The sequence below is a fragment of the Saccopteryx bilineata genome, chromosome 4, assembly GCF_036850765.1.
Source record: "Saccopteryx bilineata isolate mSacBil1 chromosome 4, mSacBil1_pri_phased_curated, whole genome shotgun sequence".
NCBI classification, from domain to species: domain Eukaryota; kingdom Metazoa; phylum Chordata; class Mammalia; order Chiroptera; family Emballonuridae; genus Saccopteryx; species Saccopteryx bilineata.
In genome coordinates, this window is record NC_089493.1 from 194622505 (window position 1) to 194640504 (window position 18000).

At 55.2% G+C, this 18000-nt stretch overlaps 1 protein-coding gene and 1 pseudogene across 1 annotated transcript; one reads left to right on the plus strand and one right to left on the minus strand.

The window, feature by feature from the left end:
* Positions 1 to 1356: 1356 nt before the first annotated feature.
* Positions 1357 to 11106, plus strand: ARL10 (ADP ribosylation factor like GTPase 10). The gene is made up of 4 exons (XM_066273342.1): positions 1357 to 1649; positions 2203 to 2404; positions 5481 to 5656; positions 7678 to 11106. The coding sequence occupies exons 1-4, from the start codon at positions 1467 to 1469 to the stop codon at positions 7849 to 7851; spliced, it is 735 nt and encodes a 244-aa protein (XP_066129439.1). The 5' UTR covers positions 1357 to 1466; the 3' UTR covers positions 7852 to 11106.
* A 1178-nt stretch (positions 11107 to 12284) lies between these two features.
* On the minus strand, positions 12285 to 16860 carry LOC136335623 (nucleolar protein 16-like; annotated as a pseudogene).
* Between the last annotated feature and the right edge of the window lie 1140 nt (positions 16861 to 18000).

The following is an 18000-nucleotide window of genomic DNA, read 5'->3' on the forward strand; positions in this document are numbered from 1 at the left end:
ACAAACTGGCCTTTCACTCAGCACTCCGCCATCTTGGCTGCTTCTCCTGGCCACATGGCCTCTTTTCTGCTCTCTGCTCTGCTCCCTCTGCTCTCATGCTAATCATCCCAGGAACCAAGAGAGCAAGCTCCCTTTCTGCCCCCATTTTATAGTGTAGATTCAAAACCTTTAATCCAATATACAAAATAGGGAAGTCTCTAATACAAAGTCACTTCTCTGAGGCATGATTGGATTGTACCACCCCACATCAAAAAGGGTGGGAAAGGCTTAATCCCAAAACTAAGCCCCAGGCTACAAGGATTCTCAACACACATTAGTATCACCTGGGCGAGGGCCTCACGTGGGCAGCGCTATTTTTAACAGTGAGCATAATATATTTTATCTGCCCAACAACCCATGAAATAAAAGATTTCTGAATACTAAGAGTAATTCACTCCAAGTTCTTAAAAAGTACATAATCAAAATTAGTGTGTTTAATTGCTCAACCTATGTAATCTTCGTTTGTGCAAATATATAATTTTCATAAAGATGGTATTTGAAAACAATTTAGGAGTTATTTTTCTTGCTTTGAAATAAATCCCCAGTGAGCACCTTAGTGCTTCTTTAAAAAGTCACAATCATTCCCGGCCAGGGCACACAGGAGAAGCGCCCATTTGCTTCTCCACCCCTCCGCCGCACCTTCCTCTCTGTCTCTCTCTTCCCCTCCCGCAGCCAAGGCTCCATTGGAGCAAAGATGGCCCGGGCGCTGGGGATGGCTCGGTGGCCTCTACCTCAGGCGCTAGAGTGGCTCTGGTCGCAACATGGCGATGCCCAGGATGGGCAGAGCATCGCCCCCTGGTGGGCAGAGCGTCGCCCCATGGTGGGCGTGCCGGGCGGATCCCGGTCGGCACATGCGGGAGTCTGTCTGTCTCTCCCTGTTTCCGGCTTCAGAAAAATGCAAAAAAAAAAAAAAAAAAGTCACAATCAAACCAGACAAGTTACTGTAGCCATTTCCTCCCTGAGGCATTGAGGGATGCTCAGGAAACCGGCCGCTTGGGTTAAAAATAGAGGCTGTACTAATGCACTACGCTGCGACCTGGGCCTCGGTTTTCCCTTCTACGAGGTACTGTTTTAAGGGGTGATCGAGAACAGCCACGAGCTAACCGCGTGGCACACAGCGAGACCTCAGTGGACGCCGACAGTACCGTCTCCGGTCCCGCCCGGGCACGGTCTCCAGCCCTATCCAGCACCTTGCAGAGGGGAAGCGAGGTCCCTGCGCTCCGGCCCGCGCCCCCACTCCCGCCCCGGGGCGCAGGCGGCCTGTCGCGGCCGTGGCGGTGCATTGTGGGGCTTGTAGTGCGGGGCTGGGTGGGCTGGGCTGGGGTGGGTGGGCGCGGCCGCCGCAGTCGCAGCGGGGCCATCTTCGGCCGGCCGGCTGGTTCGGCCTGCGCCCTGCGCCCCGCTCCCCGCCCCGCGAGCCCGGCCCGATGGCGCCGCGGCCGCTGAGCCCTTTGGTGCTGGCGCTGGGAGGCGCCGCAGCCGTGCTCGGCTCGGTGCTCTTCATCCTCTGGAAGGCCTACTTCGGCCGCGGACGCGAGCGGCGCTGGGACCGCGGCGAAGGCTGGTGGGGCGCGGAGCCCGCCCGCCTCCCCGAGTGGGACGAATGGGAGGTGAGTGCCGGGCCGGGGTCTGCGCCTCCGCGCGAGCGGCGTTAGTCCCCGGGTCCAGGGTTTGGACCCGCGGCCCCCAGACCCCGGGCGTCTGCCGGGCTGGCGTGAGCCCCGGAAGCGAGGGACGGGCGGCCACTTGGGGTGGGGGCGCCGGCGCCAGACTCCGGCTTCCTCGCGGGCGGTGTCGGGGCCGCGCGGGGTGCAGCCCGCGCCCGCCCAGCGCCTGCGCGGGCGCCGCCGGGGTTGTCGGGAGCAGCCCTCCGCCCCCTCCGCGAGTTCACGGCCGCGTTGCGCCGCGCGCTTCCCGGAGCGGGTGGTCCCTGCGCCCTGGGACGTGGGCCGAAGGAATCTGCCCAGGTCACTCAGGGAAACCTGCAGAACTAGGCTGGGGATTCAGGACTACCAAGACCAGGCTCGGCCCATTGCCCTAGGCCGCGCCTACCTGCCCTGACGGGTGGAGAGCAGGCCGGGATGGGCGCTTTGGTGCCTTAGGTCTGCCCTCGGGAAAGGCGAGGCGGGAGGGTGAGGCCACAGCCTGCCCTGTGCCCCGCAGCCCGAGGACGAGGAGGACGACGAGCCGGCGCTGGAGGAGTTGGAGCAGCGCGAGGTGCTGGTGCTGGGGCTGGATGGCTCCGGGAAGAGCACGTTCCTGCGCGTGCTGGCCGGGAAGCCACCGCTGGAAGGCCACGTCCCCACCTGGGGCTTCAACTCCGTGCGCCTGCCCACCAAGAACTTCGAGGTGGACCTGCTAGAGAGTGAGCAGACTGCCCTTAACCTGAGTGGGACCCAAGCCTGGGCTCTGCCTGGGGTGGCTTCAAAATGTGTCTAGACCGAACACACCCTTTAATGAAGTCCTTCCCTGGGGCACAGGATACAAAACAAGTTTTATATTCTGACCTGGGGGGCCCTTCATGAGCCGCCAGCTCCAGCCTGGCCCTCCTACCTGTCCCCTCACTCCAGCTGAAGCCCACATGCCTAAGGGATACTAATAGCTAGTTTCCTGTATGCCCATCATTTGACAGGCATTACAGTCATCAGTAGCTTAAGGGCAGGGATGTTGTCTGGGAGAAACATCATTAGGCGATCCTTCCTTGTGTGAACATCACAGACTGCACTTGCACACAGCTAGATGGTACAGCTTGCTGCACACCTGGCCGATGCGCTAAGCCTGTTGCTCTTAGGCTACAAGCCTGTCCAGCACGTTACTGTACCGAGTACCGTCGGCAAGGGTAAGGCATTGCACTGTGACAGCACCATGTGATGGGCATTTTCCAGCTCCATTATAAACTAACTAATGAGACCACAGCCATACCTGTGATTCGATACTGACTGAAATGTCATTCTCTGGCACATGGCCGTACTTAATGAAAGCCTCCCAACAACTCCATGAAAACTGGAAAGTTATTACCCTCATTAATACATGGGCAGACTGGTACCAGTCCGTGGGCCATTTGGTACCGGTCCGCAGAGAAAGAATAAATAACTTACATTATAAGCCTGACCTGTGGTGGCGCAGTGGATAAAGCGTCGACCTGGAAATGCTGAGGTCACCGGTTCGAAACCCTGGGCTTGCCTGGTCAAGGCACATATGAGAGTTGATGCTTCCAGCTTCTCCCCACCTTCTCTCTCTGTCTCTATCTCTCTCCCTTTCTCTCTCCTCTCTAAAATGAATAAATAGCCTGACCTGTGGTGGCGCAGTGGATAAAGCGTCGACCTGGAAATGCTGAGGTTGCCGGTTCGAAACCCTGGGCTTGCCCGGTCAAGGCACATATGGGAGTTGATGCTTCCAGCTCCTCCCCCCTTCTCTCTCTCTTTCTCTCCTCTCTCTCTCTCTCTGTCTCTCCCTCTCCTCTCTAAAATGAATAAATAAAAAAAATTTTTTAATGAATAAATAAAAAAATTTAAAAAAAACTTAAATACATGGGGAAACTGAGGCCCAGCAACTGTCTGACTCTTGATGTTAAGCATCATGCTACACTGCTTGTTTCTGGAGGCCACTTGCTGTTTTCTTTCTTATTTTCTGCCTTTTGCCAGCACTGTTCCCTCAGTCTGGAAGGCCCATCTTCTCTTGATAAACTAATATTCAGCCTTTGAGATTTACCTCAAACAGGATGTCTTTGTGAGGCCTCCTGTGACCCTGAGGCCAGGTTTAGGGTTCCTCCTCTGGGCTCCCCTCTGCAGTATTAACCACACACCGGCCTGTGTCACTGACAGGTCTGACCCAGCTCTGGCCACCAGGGCCCAGCACCTAGCAGGTCCCTGGGACATGTTACCCAAGAGTCTGACCAGTAACAGTCCAGCCTCCGTAGGACCTCCATAGGGTCACTCAGCCTGCAATCAGACACGGCTCTCCCACTCAAGTCCTGGGGCTTTCCCCTCCCAGAACACTGACCCGGCTGTGGTCTGCAACGGCCGCTGGTCTGGAACCCAGCTGAGAATGGGCCTTTGTGGATCTTTGGTGGCTCTTCCCTTCCCCCACCTCCTGCATCCATGTCATTAGCTCGTCCTGTCAGTTTCATCCTTGTCTGGCCGGATTCTGGTCTGTCCACTTCTCCCCACCTCCACTCCTGCCTTTGTGGTCCGCCATCACCTCTGGTACTATAGCGGCCTTGCTGTTCTTCCTGCGTCCGCTCCTGTCCCCACTTGTCAGCCAGTGGTATCTTTCAGGTCATGTCACTCTTGCTTAGAATGCTTCAGGGGCTGTCCACAGCCTCACTGGGACCTTCCAGGCCCTGCGTGCGTGGTCAGCCTGGCCAGCCTCGTCGGTCGTGGCTTCCTCCTCTCTCCGTCCGGAGGTACCTCAGCCACCTGGCTGCCTTCTGTCTGCCTGCCCTTCCCTCTGCCCGGAGTGCTTTTCTCTGCCTCCTCTGTGGCTAGTTCCTCATCCCAGACTCGGCTGCTACGCCAGCTTCTTGGGGAGGCCTTCCCAGACCACCCAGTCCAAAGCCACCCCCAGCCACTTTCACTTTTTCTGTTTTATTCCCTTCCTTTCCGAGGCGTGTGTATGTGTCACTGCGGTGACCCTCCTGACTGCGGAGGGAGCTCCTTGAGGGCAGGGCCCCTGCCTGCCGTACTCGCCTCGGTGTCCCCAGCACCCAGATCAGTGCTCGGCACCTAGTGAGCGCTCAGTCAGTACTTGTTGAGTGCCTGCTACGTGCCAGGCATTGTGCTGAGGGCTTTGAGGGGATCCAGGGGTCAGTGGCTCAATTCTCAAAGAGCTTAAGAGTCCACGGGGGTCAGAAGTATAACCAGAAACACTAGGCTGCAGGGTGACCAAGGGGGACAGTGCAGAGGTACAGAAAGGAACAGGAAGGCAAGCCACATTGGGAGTGTATATGGGCAGCCATAAGTATGGCGTTTCTAGGGGAAGGCAGTGGGGTGACCAGGCTGAACAGGAGAAGCTGAATGGAGAATGGCTATGCATAGGCAGGGCAGGGAGTCCTGGCTTCTGACCACAGCTAATATGGACCCAGGAGGAAGCTAGGAATTGGCAGGCGGCAAGGCAGCCCAGGAGAAGGAACCGGAGAGTACCCTTTGTTGAGCACCTACTAGCCAGCAGCCCCCAGAAAAGAGCACTGTGTACGGACCTTGGGGTTTTGCTATTAGGCAAGTTCAGTGAGGAGGAGGCTGATGTTTGAAGGAAGCAGCTGGCCTAGGGAGACCCAGCTGTCAGCTAGAGCACAACCCAGGTCTGACTGGCTCTGGGATCTGTGGTCTTTCCCTTGCTCCTGGTTGGTGGGACCTTGGGAAGCTGGCAGTAGGCTGGGGATGGGCTGTATGCCGAGAGCCGGGGCCAGGGCGGCACTGAGCCGGCCCCTGGCCTCTCCTCAGTCGGCGGCAGCCAGAACCTGCGCTTCTACTGGAAGGAGTTCGTCAACGAGGTGGACGTGCTGGTGTTCATGGTGGACTCGGCCGACCGGCTGCGGCTGCCCTGGGCCCGGCAGGAGCTGCACAGGCTGCTGGACAGGGACCCTGACCTGCCTGTCGTCGTGGTGGCCAACAAGCAGGTGAGGGCCGCGGGGGTCTGGCTCGGGCCAGACCTGATCCTCAGATGCCTGGGCAGGGGCAGGGGCACTGGAGAGGGGTTCAGGCCGGGGCCCGTGACCTGGAATGGTTGGGGGGGGGGGTCCTGTTCCTCACGCTTCGGCCTGTGCTCTTGACTCACCCATACCCCCATCCTGCCTGCCTTCTCCTTTGCCTCCCTATTGCAGAAGAATGAGAAGAACAATGAGTAAGTATCTACTAGGGGCCAGGTATGGTTTTGAATGACATTTCATGTTATGCTTCTGTTGACCCTCCAAGGTATAGAATACTAGTCCCCTTTTACAGACAGAGAATCGTGTCCTCTCCCCAACATTGTACACCTTGAAAATAGTGGATTTAGGATATCTAATTCCCAAACCTGCGCCTTTTCCACCCTGCCATGTCCTTGTGACTTCCGGCCCTAGATCAGAGAGCTAAAGCTGGGAAGTGATGGAAGTTAGGAGAACGCACAATGTAACTAGCACCGCCTGTGAGCTTGCTTCCAGCGTCAGGCGCTGTGCTGAGCCCCTGACAGTCATGACCTCACTGCAGTCCTGCAGAAGCCTCATACAGGCCTTGCTCTGGTCCCTGAGTGCCCACAGTTATACTTGGTAGGTGGCAGAGCTAGGACTTGAACTCATATCGTCCCGAGAGTTCCTGCTCTTCATCACTATACCTCTCCTGGGTGCCAGAGAGGGGCCTTGGGCCTGGCGGCCCTCAGCATCACAGACCTAAAGTGCCATCCTCAATACCAGGTGAGGCTGTGACAACAGAGTCCTGAAATATTTCCTCCGGCCATGTCCCTAGGAGACATGGGACATTTCCATCCTGGTTGGAAAGAGGGTTACATCTTTGACCTCAGAGACCCCCTACCTACTAGGAAATATGTGATATTTATAAATAGGTGACCATATGATGTCCTGGTCTGCCTGGGACAGTCCTCATTTATGCCTGTTATTCTAGTATAGTTATTAATAGTGTCCACTTTGAATCTCAGAAGTACCAAGGTTTGGACAATGAATTAAATCGTCATCCTATATACCATAATTTATAGTAATTTTGAACATACAGGAGGCAACACCAAAGGTCCCAGCATTCTATGAATTGCTCCCAATAATCATTTTTTTTTTTTTTCCATTTTTCTGAAGCTGGAAACGGAGAGACAGTCAGACAGACTCCCGCATGCGCCCGACCGGGATCCACCCGGCACGCCCACCAGGGGCAACGCTCTGCCCACCAGGGGGCGATGCTCTGCCCATCCTGGGCGTCGCCATGCTGCGACCAGAGCCACTCTAGTGCCTGAGGCAGAGGCCACAGAGCCATGCCCAGCGCCCGGGCCATCTTTGCTCCAATGGAGCCTTGGCTGCGGGAGGGGAAGAGAGAGACAGAGAGGAAAGCGCGGCGGAGGGGTGGAGAAGCAAATGGGCACTTCTCCTGTGTGCCCTGGCCGGGAATCGAACCCGGGTCCTCCGCACGCTAGGCTGACACTCTACCGCTGAGCCAACCGGCCAGGGCCAATAATCATTTTAATCTCAGGCTAGGGTTGCAATTAAAAAGTACTCTTACGAGCTGTGCTCTGTGGAGGCCTCTGACTTTCCTCAGATGGTGTCTGGGAGTGGGGGACGTAAGGCCCTTGTCTGGGAGTGACGTCACTGTAAGAGTGCTCCCCTATTGAGTTTAGGAAACTGGGCTAGGATGGCTGTAAAGGTCCTAAGCTTGGGTATCACCCCGACCTGAGTTTGAAACCTGGCCCTGCCACTTCGTTTCCTTGACAACAGCTTCACCTTTCCTGGGCCAGTTTTCTCGTTAAGTGTAGACTGTGAGAAGGAAGACTCAGTACCTGTCACGGGGCCTGACGTATAAGAAGTGCTACTTCGAACCACAGGGGCTGCTGGTGGGATGAACAGAGGGAGTTTAGACCAAGGGCCCCGGGGTCCCCGAGCTGACCCCCTGGACTGTGACTGTGAGGCTGGGTGTCAGGCTTCCTTGTCGGCTGTCCCACCAGGACCTGAGCGAGGCCGTGAGCATGGCGGAGCTGCAGCGGGAGCTGGGGCTGCAGGCGGTCGGCAGCCAGCGGGAGGTCTTCCTCGTGGGGGCCAGCATCGCCCCAGCGGGGCCTGGCTCCAAGGACCCTGGCACCGTGCACATCTGGAGACTGCTCCTGGGGCTCCTCTCCTAGGCTGGCCCCGCCGGTGTGCCAGCCGGCCCCGGGAGCCCAGTTCTGCCGCTCCGGCTTCATCACCACCTGCACCTGGGGCTGCTCGGCTACATCTCTCTTCCCCCCTTCCCTCATGAGCAGGGCCCAGGCCAGGCCACCAGCCACACAGAAGCCTTCCTGGTGAGGTGGCCGTGGGGCTGACGTGGGGTGGGGGGTGGGCACAGACCGGGTCTGGCTCTGCGGTCTGGAAGTGGATCCAGCTTTCCCCGGTGTGGGTCCCACCTCCTGACCGACAGATGGTGAGAAGGTCTGGTGAGACGGTCAGTGGACGTGCGCTCCCCTCCCTGCAGGGGGCTGAGGACCTTGTCGGTGTCAGAAGTATTCCTGGTCTAGACTGTGGGCTCCTGGCATCTTTGTGCCTCCCCCTCACGTGGGCAGGTTCTAGGAGGTGCACCGGGAGCCCCGGCCCTCTCGTCCGCTTGGTTCTCTGGCCCCAGCTTAGCCTCTTCCTCCCTGGCCATCATTTTGAAAGAAATCTTCCTCTCTGGCCATCATTTTGAAAGAAAGATGATTTCTATGGGGTTTTTTTTTGAACTGGGAAACATGGCATTTCCCAGCCATGGAAATAAGTGAAGGGACAAACTGAGATCTGAGCAAGGGTTTGGAACCTCCCTGCTTCCCCCATGTGAAGGCCTGGTCCACCAGCCTCTTCTCAGGGGTGTTAACCCCCCCAATAAGAAAAACCAAAACACCCCACCCACCCCAACCTGGAGACAGAGCTGCTGCTGTTGGGCTAACTGTGCCCTCGCCCATGTTTACAGAAGTGGGGGAGAGAAGTCCCGGACCCCGGAAGGAGGCTGAAGGCCGCCCACCAGAGCTGGGCACGGGCCTGGTACCGCATTGTGATGGATTATTTATTTATAAAAGGAACGGGCCAAAGACGTAGGCTCTGCTTCCCGGTGCTGTTAACAAAACCCCAGATGATTACCACGGGAACTTTGGGTCGTTAAGGAAAACAGCTGGAGTCGTGAATGCCACAGGGATGAGCTGCCCGGGTCAGAGGAGACAGCCGTAGCTTTTCCCGCCCTGTGGCTAAAATGTCAGAATACTTCTCACTGCACCACCTGAGCTGGGACTCCACTGGGATGTGAGACGGCTTCTGTGTAGATAAGATGACTCTGGGAAAGGAGCTTCATCGTGTAAATCCTGGTAGGAAGCAACAGGACTGGGCAGACCAGCCAGCAGGGCGGCCTTTCCTGGCCCGTCAGTGCCCCGGCTGCAGCGGAGTGGACGGGACTTCTGTTCTCCCCCGTGCACATTCGGAGTTCTCTTCCTGGCGATGACACTTCTCTTCAGTGCAGGCCACAGGAGGAGGCTTCTCTGTCGGGCCGCTGAGCAGTCAGTAACCACAAGTGGACGTTTTCCTTTTAGAGCAGATGTCCAGTTTGTGTTTCAGCTGAGAGCAGAGGCCCGTGCCTTCGTTACGCTTGGTGTTTACTCTGGGCGTCAGTTCTGTGGCTGGTGTGAGCAGAGGGGTGGGGACAGGTGGGGGGACCAGGGGTGCCTGCTCCGCTGGTGGGGGGGGGGCTGCAGGTGTTCCATAACAGAGGTCCTGCCTTTGAGATTCGGATCAACCTTCTGCATTAAGAAGTGATCTGTCTGCTTTTACTTGACAAACTGTGAGGAACGACTTAGGTTTTCGAGTAGCCTTTGGAACCTTTCTGACCACTTTTCCCTTTGCCATTGGGAGGCTGAGAAGCCTCACTTCTGTGATCTGTGAACCCCTCCTCGTTACCCGTGCTTGAAAGTTACCTTTGGAACCAGCATTGGGGAGGGGACCCTTTTCTTCTCAGTAAGATCTGCCTTTGGTCTACCGGTATCACTATGTAGCAGGATTCAAAGGAAGGTGAACTTGAATAGAGTTCAGCTACACAAAGTTGAGCTGGTGGCTCCCAGTGGGACCAGAGGACACACTGCTGCGGGTACGGAAGGCCCAGGCTGCAGCCCAGCCTGCTGCCGTAGGAGCAGAGACGCCCTGCCGGCCTGTGGCTGTGCCTGAGCGTGCCATGGCTGCCCTCCTCTGGGGGACCATGGCTGCCCTCCTCTGGGGGGCCTTGGCCCGGCCTCCAAGCAGAGTGCCCCCGGGCCCATCTGCTCTGATTTCCAGGACCAGACTGGGCAAAGGAGGACCACGGCCTTTCTTAGGGACAGCTAGCCGCCTGGCCTTGTGGTGGTCTTACCAGTTGCTACTGAATGTGACTTCAGTAGCCCAGAGGCGGTGGACGGGGAAGAGCTCGGGCGTCTCAAAGTCAGGCTCCTGAGCGAGCCAGGGTCACACTGTTCCCACCACAGCCCTGACCACAGCCCCCAGCAGCCTCAGCGTGGGAGCAGGGAGCCAGTATCTGGGCAGATGGTGAGGGAAGGCCCTGTGTCCGAGTGTAGGTGGCACTGACCAGGCAGTGCCCACACTCATGTGGGAGGGAAGCCCCTGCTTCTACTTGCCTGTGGGACCTATGCCTGGATCACTTGCCCTGGCACGGGCGGCATCTGTTCTTAAGAATTATTTAAAAGAAATAACTCCTGATGTTCCATTCTCTGACCTGTTGCCATCGCTTTGAAGAGAGGCCAGTTGGCCCAGAGCTGGGACATGTGGGTGGTCTTGGCAAGAGGACTCTGGAGGCCGCTGGGACCACTGCCTTGGGACGCCCGCTGAGCCAAGGGCCTCTGGCACCTCTTGGCGCCCAGAACTGCACGTTGGGAGCTTGTGCCAATGCAGCGGGGGCACTGTGAGACTGAGAAGGGGACAGTCCATCTCACCGCCCCCGACCCTCTGCGGAGGTGCCAGTGGGAACCTCACAGCGGGCCTGTCTGCCTGAAGGAAGTGCCAGGCTCTCCAGAAAGCGTCTCCACCTGCCTTTGAAGAACACTTTGTCTTCATGCTAGATCAGTAGCAGCCGCCAGCAGCTGCACCAGATGTGGACCCTCCCCTGCGCTGGCGTCCTTGCGCCCCTGCCCGACCTGAGCCTGGACCTCTCCGCTTGCTTCCTGCTCCGCACCTCCTCACAGTCCTTCCTCGTAGCTTTTCCTCGTCCGCCGCCTCTGGAGATGGGCCCGTCGGGGGCAAGGGGGGGACTCCCTTCCGAGATCCAGAAGTCAAGGGGCCTTGCTGTCCCGCCTGTGCCTCGTGAGCCCAGACCCACGGGGCCGCCAAGGACATGGCGTCAGACGGCGTGCTGGCGGCGTCTGAGGTACTGCACAATAAATGCCAAAAACTCAGTGTGGCTTCCGCTGAATTTGGATTTGGGGAATGTGCTGGGTGCCGACAGTCCCAGTGAGGGACAGCTGCGGGGTGGTTCCGGTCACTGCCTGTGACACGGCTGTCAGCACACTCGGGCCGGGCCCTTCAGCCCACACAGGGGTGGGGTGGTTAGGACCCTCCGCTTTGGTCTCAGTACTCCTGGCGGGGGGATTCAAATCCTTCCCCCACTCCTTGGCTCCGGCCCTGTCAGGTGTGGAAGTGGGAGCAAGGGCGGCACCTGACAGCCTCCGGCCTGAGGTTGGAGTGGAGGCCACTCCACAAGCACTTCCGGGCAGGGTCCCTGCACTCACCCTGTCTGGCAGGGGCCGCCCAGCAGACTGAAAGGCAGTTACGACTGATGGGTACTGCTAACAGGAAGTCTGGGCATGGAGACCACAGGACACTTCCACGGCCTGGGGGCAGGGGGCACTGGTAGCAAAGGCTTCCTAAAGTGGGTACCTGCACTGGCAGAGACAAGGTCAGGGCCCAGCCTAGTCAGAGGCCTGAATTTGGGATGCCGTGAGGGACAAAAGTGACGTAGACCCCAGAGGCCGTGCTCGCCGTGCCTAGTGGCCAGTCCGGCTGGGGTCTCAGCAGGCCGGGCCCTCTCAGCCTGTCTGGTTCCCAGCATGCTCTGATGGCGGGATCTGATGGGCACCTGCAGGGGCTGAGGGGGAGCAGAGCACGTGAAAGCCTAGGCTCAGCTACTGGGAAGTCCTGACTTCAATCCCCCCACTCTGATGCCCCTCAAGCCTCAGTTCCCTCACCTGTAAGATGAAGGTAAAACCACACACCTCACAGGGTTTTATGTTACATGATCTAAGTGAAAACACCGAGCCCTTCTTTTCAAGAGTGGTGAGAAGAGACATTTTAGGTGCGTGTAGAAGGAACCTTAGGAACTGGAGAATATTTGTATTAATAGCTGAGGATAAAGTGTCAGGACTGAGAAATGCCCGGGGTCCACCCCACACCCTGCCTGTGATCCTGCTCTGGATCGGTCATCACGTCCTCACGTTACCCAGGTCAGGCAGGCCTGGCCCTGAGAACGGGACTTGGTCAGCCTCATCTCTAGCAACACGCCCTTCTTCCCTTAAACCCTGGCTCCAGCTTTTCTGCATCCAGGAGGAGACTTCACGCTGGGGCAGGCATAGGCCAGTCACCCAACCTCCATCTTATTCTGCAAAGAATGCATGAAGGCTCGCCACTCCACTGGGTAAAAGCGCTCATAGACGTTGATCTTACTCCGAATCTGTTTCAGGATATCTTGATAATTCTTATCCTGGGCTATGGTTCAAGAAGGGAGAAGGGCTGCTTGTCGGCTAGACAGACAAAGGTTCAAATCCTAGCTCTGCCGGAGGTTGAGATTTCTCACCTCAAAAGCCGTGGTGTACGTGGGGAAACGTGGGCCAGCTGAGCAGCTCCTGCTCCATCCACGGCCACCTAACCCCCCCAGGCACAGGGTGCCATTGTAGCCAGATCTTTGGATTTTCAACAGAAGCAAAAAATCATGGACTTTATTTGAAACCTCCTATAACTAAAATGGCAACTAGTTCAAATTCTAAATACCAAGCAAGCAAGACAACGTATCTGTGGGACAGCCTCTCATTCTGTCAGCGATAAGCACTGTCGGTGAGATCCATCTCAGAGTCTCTCTCCCCTTTCTTCCCACTCAAAAAATAGGCCCTCATCAAACAGTTCAAATCACAGTCTGCGGTGCCTTCTCAATGGGCCCAAGTGGCTCTTCCTGCCCGGCCTGAGCCACTCACCTTGCAGTCCTCCCCACAGCTCTCCACCACGTAGCGCATGTAACGTAGGAGGTCCTGAGACAGCGGGTCTCCTTTCTTTTCTGGGAGGCTGGCTTCTGCCTCCAGGTCTGGGGTGAGAGAAGCCAGGAGACGGAATGAGTGTTGCTTCCTGCGCTACGTGAGCTGCCCAGTAACCTCTGTGCCTCATCCCAAGCCCCACGAGCTGCTACACCAGCCATCTGGTGGGCTTTGCTTCTCCATCCCCCTACTCAGTGCTAGAACCTTCCTCTTCAGTCCTCAGATCCCAGGCTCTGCCTATGACAGAAGCATCTAACTGTAGGTGGCAACTACCTGAAAGGCAAGTCACCTCTGTAGGCCTCAGACGGGGAAAAGAAAGGCAGCAAACTTACGGTCTTTACTTAGTGCCCGGTCCGGGTGACAGAAGTGAAGATACACCGCCTCTCCACAGGACAGGGCTTCCTTCCAGCTCTAAAACTCGGGGAGAACTGCTTCTCCTGAAGTGTTACAACACATGAAATGGACACGTCTGAACAACGAACTAGGGCCCAGGGCTGGGCCCAGGCACCTCTCTGTTCCACGGGAGGGGAAAAGCCAAGTTGTAGAACTAATAATGGCTTTGCTTTTACAATAACTGGGCGAATACTTCCTAGCTCTCATCTATGAAGGAAGAAAAAGAGCTCACAGAAACGAGACGGTCAAATCTTCCCTGGGGTTTAGTGCTAAAATTGCTTAGAGGCAAAAAAAAAAAAAAAAATTCATTAGCTTTGACTATAGTAAGTATACAATTTTTAAAAAAAGTTTTATTTCTTTATTTTAGAGAAAGAGGAAAGGAGAGGCGACAGAAACATTGATGTGTTCTTGTATTTGCCCTAACGGGATCAAACCCACAACCATTTTGCTTCAGGACAATGCTCTAACCAACCAAACTATCCGGCCAGGGCAGTCTACAATGTTATAGATGCAATCCAGAGCAGTAATTCTTTTTTTTTTTTTTTTTTTTTTTTTTTGTATTTTTCTGAAGCTGGAAACGGGGAGAGAGAGTCAGACAGACTCCCGCATGCGCCCGACCGGGATCCACCCGGCACGCCCACCAAGGGGCGATGCTCTGCCCCTCCGGGGCATCGCTCTGTTGTGACCAGAGCCACTCTAGCGCCAGGGGCAGAGGCCAAGGAGCCATCCCCAGTGCCCGGGCCATCTTTGATCCAATGGAGCCTCGCTGCAGGAGGGGAAGAGAGAGACAGAGAGGAAGGAGAGGGTGAGGGGTGGAGAAGCAGATGGGCGCTTCTCCTGTGTGCCCTGGCCGGGAATCAAACCTGGGACTTCTGCACGCCAGGCCGACGCTCTACCACTGAGCCAACCGGCCAGGGCCAGTGCAGTAATTCTTATGGGAATCACTGAGATACACTAAAGGAAGGACCTCAAGGAATTCTATATCAAATGTCTGGCCATTCAAATTCTTTTACGTTCAAGAGAACTGTTAAAAATCTCAGATTGGTAGGAAGAAGGATGGGTAGAGAATTCCACAGTATTCTCTTTTCCTTGCAGAATTGACTTTCTTCTGTTTTATTTTATTTTATTTATTTATTTGTATTTTTCTGAAGTTGGAAACGAGGCAGTCAGACAGACTCCCGCATGAACCTGACCGGGATCCACCCAGCATGCCCACCAGGGGGCAATGCTCTGCCCATCTGGGGCGTTGCTCTGTTGCGACCAGAGCCATTCTAGTGCTTGAGGCAGAGGCCATGGAGCCATCCTCAGCGCCCGGGTCAACTTTGCTCCAATGGAGCCTCGGCTGCGGGAAGGGAAGAGAGAGACAGGGAGGAAGGTGAAGGGGAGGGGTGGAGAAGCAGATGGGCGCTTCTCCTGTATGCCCTGACCGGGAATCGAACCCAGGACTCCTGCACACCAGGCCGATGCTCTACCACTGAGCAACCGGCCAGGGCCTTTCTTCTGTTTTAAATATTCAGTTTCTAGCCTGACCAGGCGGTGGCGCAGTGGATAGAGCGTCAGACTGGGATGCGGAAGACCCAGGTTCGAGACCCCGAGGTCGCCAGCTTGAGCGAGGGCTCATCTAGTTGAGTCCAACATCGCTGGCTCAAGCAAGGGGTTACTTGGTCTGCTGAAGGCCCACGGTCAAGGCACATAAAAAACCAACCAAACAAAAAACAATAAATATTCAGTTTCTATGGCCTCAATGAACATGACGTTGATTGGTCACTGGGAGGATTAAATGAGATGGTGGAATCTCTAGAAATCTGGTCATCCTTAAATTCGGGAGAAGCTGAGATGCGTGTCTGACACTTAATGGTTTCTTTTCTAACCTCCCAGGTACCTGGCTCCATCCTCCCTGAACATCTTTGACCTCCCTTCACACACTTGCATTTAGTCAGTAAACTGTAAATATCCCAGCCAGGGACATCTGTAAGCCCCGGGACAGCTCATTACTTCCCTCTGATCCTCAGTTTCTCCACCTGCCCTTGCCACCCCTGACTGTGCTCGCTGGCAAACTAGAGGAATGTGGCCAGCACCCACCATTTAGCACACAGGGCTTTTGCACACACTCCTGAGGGCTCTGTCCACCTCCATGGCCTTGACCTGCAGAGAACAGAGCCAGTGAGACCAGCAGAGGAAAGATTCTGGATGAGGGAAACTTCTAGAGGTGCTTGCCCAGCTCAGCATGACTGCATGACCCAGAAGAATCCCTGCATAGGGTTAGGCAGGAATAGATAGATGAGAAGGAGACCAATGTCCTGAAGGCTTCATGGTTCCCAAGAGACTGAAGCAAGCCAATCATCTCTCAGTGCCACATCTGTGAAACGGGCATCAAACCCCTTGCCTGCCTCACTTTGTTGGGTGACAACCCAATGTGACAACGCACACAGAAGTGCTCTATAATTTTACAGATCTCTGTGGGGAGGAGCAACCTGACAGTGCTTGGCTGTGGCTTCACATTTGTTCAGGAAATGGCAGTGCCATTTCCCTCTGGCATGAAGGGGTAAAAAGAAACTTGCCAAAAGGCATTGGGACAAATTCAGTCAGCAAGCCCATTCATTAGGTAACTATACTTACTGAGCACTAGTCGCAATCTAAGTACCACTGGACATTTAGTACCGAGCAAAACACAAAGCAGTTTGTCCCCAAGGAGATGATGTTGGAGACAAGCGGCCCAGCCGATAAACAGATGAACAAATATACACCCCCCCCCAAGTGTTTACAAATGCTATACGTTAGAATAAAGCAGAGAACTTACTGAATGAATAAGGATGCTTTTCTTTCCTTTTTTTTTCAAGAGTAGCCCAGAAAATCCTTATTCAGGAGAAACTGGCCCTAGAAAGAAGCTGCAGACCCAGGACGTTGGGATTCGGGGGGGCGGGGGGAGGTAAGGAAGGAACAGGAAGTAAAGATCTCAAACTCTGGAGAGTCGGTTTTTTTGTGTGTTTTTTTTTGAGAGTCCTTCTTAGGAAAGTTAAGGGCAGAAAAGGATCAATTCTGGACAATACCACTGAGATGCCAAGGGACGCAAAGTGAATTTCAGAGGGGGAAAAAAAATATACGAGTGCAGGAGAAGCTCCTACCACGTCGGTACCTTTCTCTTACGGAGGGGCGCCGCGCTGGGGGGGGGGGGGGGCGTCCACAGCCAACCCCACCTCGGCCAGGTTCTGCCGCACGGAGGTGGCGCGGCCCCCGGCACGTCGGAAGTGGGAGCTACGGGCACAGAGAGGTGAGAGCCCCGCACTGTCGTCCCGTCTGCCGGGACGGCCCAGGCCCGCAGCTTCCTGAGCCCCAGCCCGCTTCGCACTCCATCCGCGGGGCTGCCTTCCGTCGGGCATTCCAGTCCGGAATGCTTCGGGTTAACGCGGTGTCACTACTAAACCTCTGCCTCCGGGTCTTCCCCACCCCTGGCCTTGGGCATCACCCTGACCAACGCACAGGTGACTCAGACTCCACGCCTCCCTCTCCTAGCACCTCCTGCCGCGGACTCTTGGCAGGCTTTTTGGGAAATGTAGTCCTCCCTTTAGCAAGACCGCGCTGATTACTACAACTCCCAGAATGCAGTGGGAAGTTGCGCCTGCGTAGAACGTTCAGCAAATTCTCTCCCCGCCCGCCCCTCCCCCTGCCCTCTTTCAAGACCTCATCCGAAAGCGGAGTTTTAGCGTCCTCATTTTCTTCTATCGCTGTTACCTGGGATGTGGGGTCTCCTGGCCCTGTGGCTCCCCAGGCATCCTTTGAACCGTCACAGCCCCCCCCCCCCACACACACACACACCACCCCTTTCATTGCCTTACCTACAGACTCAATCCATGAAACTAGTTGAACAGTTCCTATAACCTAGGGGTTGGGAACTTTTTTGGCTGAGAGAGCCATGAACGCCATATATTTTAAAATGTAATTCCATGAGAGCCATACAACTATCCGTGTACATTATGCATTATCCAATAAAAATTTGGTGTTGTCCCCATGAACATGAGCGTTAGAAAATGAATAGATTATAATGCATGAGAATGTTTTATATATTTTTTTTTATTTTATTTATTCATTATAGAGAAGGGAGAGAGAGAGAGAGAGAGAGAAGGGGGAAGGGGCAGGAAACATCAACTCCCATATGTGCCTTGACCAGGCAAGCCCAGGGTTTTGAACGAGCAACCTCAGCATTTCCAGGTTGATACTTTATCCACTGTGCCACCACAGGTTAGGTGAATGTTTTATATTTTTAACATTTTTTTTTTTATTAAAGATTTGTCTGAGTGGATAAAGCGTCAACCTGGAAACGCTGAGGTTGCTGGTTCAAAACCCTGGGCTTGCCTGGTCAAGGCACATATGGGAGTTGATGCTTCCTGCTCCCCCCCCTATAATGAATAAATAAAATCTTAAAAAAAAAAATTTAATTGCCTGACCTGAGGTGGCACAGTGGATGGAGCGTTGACCTGGAATGCTGAGGTTGCTGGTTCAGAACTCTGGGCTTGCCTGGTCAAGGCACATATGGGAGTTGATGCTTCCTGCTCCTCCCTCCTTCTCTCTCTCTCTCCTCTCTAAAATGAATAAATAAATAAAAAAGGACTAAAAAAAAAATTTAGTTCATTATACAGTGAGAGGTGTGTGTGTGAG